A 5,551-nucleotide genomic window follows, 5' to 3' on the forward strand; every position below is an offset into this window, starting at 1 on the left:
TATTTAGGTTACATTTAAGTTAAATATATTTACTGATAAACTAAAGACAGTGACAGATAGTTAGGATAGATATAGTGACACATTTATATAGGCTAAGTTAGATATTGACAGATAGCACAGTAGTTAGAGATATAGAATTTAGATAGATTCATATATATATATATAGATAGATAGATTCATAGATATATACATTTATATATAGATTCATATATTAATATATATATATATATATATATATAGAGAGAGAGAGAGAGAGAGAGATTCATATATATATATATACTTTCATAAATATATAGATTCATAGATAGATAGATATATATAGACATTAATAGAATAGATAGAAATGGAGGCTCCACAGAAGAGATGCCGTAAATCTGTGGTGTGGGAGCATTTCCATTTGGAAACCCCAAATAAAGTGAGATGTATGTATTGTGATAGGCAGCTAGCCTACTTCAACAATACATCATCCATGATGCGCCATTTGAGGAGCACTCATCCTGCCATTTTGCAGTGTGCAGAGGATGGTAACATTCCCCCTGTACCTAGGCCTGCTACTGACACTGCTGGGCCATCTAAACAAGGTATACATTGTTTGATATAATATGTACTTCATGTAACACTGTTTAGAAAGTCCATAGTTTTAAATAGACTTAGGCTTGTGTCCACCAGCCTTACAACGTAACGTCAATCTTTTCCAAAACTCCCAATCATGTTGAAAACAGCTTCACTCTGAATATGTAAATGTAACATCTCACAAACGTAGTCACTGTATTACATAGATATTTTTATAGGCTTGAAGACAACATTTTGGTTTTCCTAATTGTTGTAATTTTATATTGTATTTGATCTGTCTTTGCACACTGAGCATAAACTTTTCCAAACTTGAAAAAGCTTTTATTTTTCTTGAAATTTAGTTTTGTGAAAGTACTTTTAATCTTTTATCTTTATTTTCTTTTAAAAGGCAGACAGAGGGAATTGGATGAGGCTCTTGTAGACATGGTGGTAAAGGATTTGCAGCCCTTCACTATCGTGGAGGATGAGGGTTTCATGGCTTTTGTGAACAAACTTGATCCAAGCTATGTCCTCCCATCCCGGAAGGCACTTAAAACGATGGTAACCGAAAGGTACAACATTTCTAAGGAGAAGACAATGGAGGACCTAAAAAAGGCAGATTTTGTTAGCCTTACAGCTGACATGTGGTCCTCCATTAATATGGACGGATACCTTGGTGTTACTTGCCACTACATAACACCAGAGGCAAAGCTGGCAACTGTTGTACTGGGTGTAAGGAGGTTTTACCAAACACACACAGCCCAGCATCTCATGGAGGCTAAAGCTTTGCTAATGGCCGAGTGGGGAATAACCACCAAAGTTCAGTGTATGGTGACTGATAATGCATCCAACATGATCTTAAGTGCCCAGCTACTGAACCTTCGGCATGTCCCATGTTTTGCCCACAATTTAAATTTAATTGTAAAAAAGGCCCTAGATCAAACCCCACTCATCAATGAAATACGACAGAAAGCCAGAAAGATAGTGGGGTTATTTAGATCCAGCTGCAAAGCAAAGGACAAGCTTGTGGAGATGCAGGGCTTGATGGGCAGACCAGCTCTGAAACTGATGCAGGAGGTGGACACAAGATGGAACAGCACTTACAACATGTTGCAGCGCTTGTATGAGCAACGAGAGCCAGTGGGTGCAGCGCTATCAAATTTAAACAGTGATACTGCTCCGCTGACAAGTTTTGAGTATAACATTATACAAGAATCACTGTCACTACTGCAGCCTTTCAAACTCGCAACGACAGAGTTGTCAGAGGAACAGAGAGTGTCTGCTTCAAAGCTCATACCACTTTACAGGATGTTGCAGCACAAGCTATCGCAGAAAAAAGGCCAATCAGCACAGGAATCAACTGCACAATTAGGTAGGCCACAATGACCATACTACTGTATGTAATGTATTGGCCACAACTGTCATATTATTTTTTATCAATATAACCAATATGGTTTGCTTGTGTTTTGAACAGGCACATACCTGCAAGAAGGTCTGCACTCAAGATGTGGTGGGTACGAGTCATTCAGAGCCTTGGCTCTGGCTACACTGCTGGACCCAAGGTTCAAAAATGTGGGTTTTGGAAATCCTGCCAAACTGGAGTGTGCTTCGCTGATGCGTTCAAACACAGCAACTCCTGGTAAGCAGTTTCACTCTTCATCTGACATTATGGAGTTATGTCATCTGAATAATTATGTGACTTATACTTCATATATGCTGTCAGTTTAGACTTAGTAACTAATTGTTGTTTTTACTTTCATTCAGAGCCACAGTCAACATCAGGCCCATCATCATCATCATCATCAACAACAACATTAACAACAGAAACCCAGGACAGTTTATGGGAACTTTTTGATAGTCGTATCCATGAAACCCAGGCGATACACAGTGCCACAGCAGATGCCACAGTAGAAGTTAAAAAGTACCTAAAAGATGCATTTTTGCCAAGAACCCATGATCCACTAAGTTACTGGAAAGAGAGAGCTGTGATTTTTCCTCATTTGTATGTCCTTGCTAAAAAATATCTATGCATGCCAGCAACAAGTGTCCCTTGTGAGAGGATTTTTTCTAAGGCTGGAGAAATTATCAGTAAAAAAAGAAGTAGGCTAAGCCCTTCCACAGCAGAGCAATTAATATTTTTGAATAAAAATCTTAAAAAAAAAAAAAAAAAAATTAGACCATTGTGGATTTATTTGTTTTATTCATTTTTCATGACCAAAATAACCTAGTTATTATTATGATATAGGATTATATAGGATATTATTATAGGATTTTAAAATATCACCACATTAACGAAAACAAAATATTTTTATTTATTTTTAAATGGCTTGTTGTCAAAGTTGTTTCAGATAACATGGGCAATTGGCCACTAGGTGTCACCGTGGAGACGGGTGTCGGTAAAGTTTCGAAGCCTCGAAACAAATACGGCACTTTGCTTCAACTGTTTCAGTGTTTCATGAAGCCTCGCTCTGCCCACCACTAGTTGAGGGCTTGATTAGCTGAATCAGGTGTGTTTAATTGCGGTTGGAGAAAAATGGTTGCAGGACAGCGCCCATGTTTTATATAATCTGAAACAAAGCAATCCTTACCTCACTAAAGTTGATTGTAGTACACCAGAATCTTCTGTCAGCTGTCGAGTGCAATTGTTCAGCTTCTGCTGACAACGCAAAATAAAGATTCTCCTGGCCATCTTCATATCAACCAACCAACCAATCGAGTGATTAAAATAACAATCGAACTCGGATGTAAACTAGTCTGGTCTGAGTCAGGTCATCATTGATTGGGTGAGAACAGTTCATTATTACTGGCTGTGGAAATCAGCGGGCGTGGCTCATTATACCACAAGGAAAACGCCGTAAATAACGCGCGCTTTTGTGCATTCAGAACGGCGTTTTTTACGGCGTCCTGTGGCAAGCCGACGGCATTAAAACCGGCGCTTTTTACAAACACTAAAACGCCGTTTTTTGCGGCGTTTTTTACGGTTTACGCGCGTTTTTTACGGCGTCTGCTATAAGGACGGCGTATTTGACGGCGCTAATACCGTTTTAAACGCCGTAAAAAACGGCGTTTTGTATGCAAACGTGTTTAATCTAGGCGTAATTCTGACCCTTTTGGCTTGCCATACGCACGCACAGCGATTGACTTAGGCCGCGTTAGTGAGGTGATTTGATGCTTATGTGGTTTATAAAGTCTTTTTACATACAAATTATAATTCAAAATGTGTGTTTTCCTGTCAGAAAAGCACATGGATACATTTGTGAGAGAAAAACTCGTCGAGTACAGTCTTATTGATGCGTCTAACGGTAAGTTCGTGTTTATTATACATTTTACATAATTGCTTGTCTGTTATAATCGACTAACGTTAACCCTCACGTAACTTAAACGCAAATATATTTGTATTTCGTGCTATAGTTAAAGCTAACTTTGTGTTCAGAATGTACCTAATTTAGCAGCGTAAACATCATATACCAATTTTCCAGCTCGTGTTTTTGACTTGTCCTTATCACTTTGGTACATCTATAAGTGTTTATATATGGACTGTTTTAAACCTGCGGAGTAACCCAGTAACTTACCTACGTGACTTAGAAATGTCTGTGTGCGCGCATGCAGTGTGATCGCCCTTATCTGTGTCAGTGACTGTGTGTGTTTGATATAGCCAGCATATTAACATAAAACTGTGATTTATAATAACTGGAACATCCCATTGATTAGACAGTTTGAAAGCACACCTTTCAGCAAATCACTATATCATATTCTGCTTAGATATAACAATTTGTATTTTTTTTTTTTTTTTTTTTTTTTACTTTATTTTAAAGGTTGGAACAAACATGGAATTCCACAGAAAGCTGTCAATTTGTGTCAAGCGTGGGACTATACTATGGGGCGTGTTTTTTATTGGGATATATTCTTTAGTTTTTACCCCAAATCTCTCACTGTATGCACTCTGATGCACGTCAGCAAAACAACATTGCAGTTCTACTCTTATTTACCTATTTGCATCTTACCCTATATTTTATTCCTCCGGTGAAAAGCATTTGGTTAATGGTGAATATTGACCAATAGTACCATGTGACTCTAACTGTTAGCAGGGGATAGTAGCTGCATTTGGGGTAAAAATGACGGAATTATTTATTGTGTGAGGTGCCAAGAATATAGGGAGATCCGGGTTGCACTGTCTGTTCTTTGAACAATGGAGGTTAAGGCACTACTAAAGGCAGCTGCCGCTCCGAGAGATGCGTGTTAAAGCATTTGGCACAATTGTCATCACCTCCCAATACAAACACTATCCATAGTAGGGTCCCACCTCTGGCAAAAATTGACAGTTTTCCATGTGAGGCTAAAGTAAATTGCTAAAGTAATTGCGATTCCCTTTGAGTTTTGTCAGGTAACGTGCAACACAGTGAAAAAACAGACATGGTAATTAGTAACACCTCATGTACTTGTTCTTATGTTGCATCTATGCTAACATTAGTCTGTTTCTCTCTTATTCCGAGGTCACCGTAGCCACCCGTATCCAGTACACATCCAGATCAGATGGTGGATCAGCACCTAGAAAGGACCTCTACTGCCCTGAAAGACAGCGGAGTCCAGGACAACTAGAGCCCCAGATACAGATCCCCTGTAAAGACCTTGTTTCAGAGGAGCACCAGGACAAGACCACAGGAAACTTCTTCTGCACAATCTGACTTTGCTGCAGCCTGGAATTGAACTACTGGTTTTGTCTGGTCAGAGGAGAACTGACCCCCAACTGAGCCTGGTTTCTCCCAAGGTTTTTTTTTCTCCATTCTGTCACTGATGGAGTTTTGGTTCCTTGGTTTTCCTTAGTTGGGGACAATTAATATCAAGCGATATCATCAACTTGATTGAACAGAGGGACGATACATCACTGAATCAATGATGAACCGACTTTAACTGAAAACTGAGTGTTTACTGTTGTCCCTTTGTATTATTACACACTATTTTCCTATTTAATACTGTAAAGCTGCTATGATGCATTATT

At 38.8% G+C, this 5,551-nt stretch overlaps 1 protein-coding gene across 1 annotated transcript; it reads left to right on the forward strand.

Moving 5' to 3' along the window:
• The first annotated feature begins 273 nt into the window (after positions 1-273).
• On the forward strand, positions 274-1,953 carry LOC127968035 (zinc finger BED domain-containing protein 4-like). Its single transcript, XM_052568897.1, has 2 exons — positions 274-581; positions 962-1,953. The coding sequence occupies exons 1-2, from the start codon at positions 344-346 to the stop codon at positions 1,936-1,938; spliced, it is 1,215 nt and encodes a 404-aa protein (XP_052424857.1). The 5' UTR covers positions 274-343; the 3' UTR covers positions 1,939-1,953.
• Positions 1,954-5,551: the final 3,598 nt, after the last annotated feature.

Source organism: Carassius gibelio, chromosome A4 (assembly GCF_023724105.1).
Source record: "Carassius gibelio isolate Cgi1373 ecotype wild population from Czech Republic chromosome A4, carGib1.2-hapl.c, whole genome shotgun sequence".
NCBI classification, from domain to species: Eukaryota; Metazoa; Chordata; class Actinopteri; order Cypriniformes; family Cyprinidae; genus Carassius; species Carassius gibelio.

Coding starts and splice junctions, on each gene's coding strand:
- LOC127968035 (XM_052568897.1), top strand. CDS start 344: ATGGAGGCTCCACAGAAGAGATGCCGTAAATCTGTGGTGTGGGAGCAT. Junction 582..961: donor TGCTGGGCCATCTAAACAAG/GTATACATTGTT, acceptor TTCTTTTAAAAG/GCAGACAGAGGGAATTGGAT.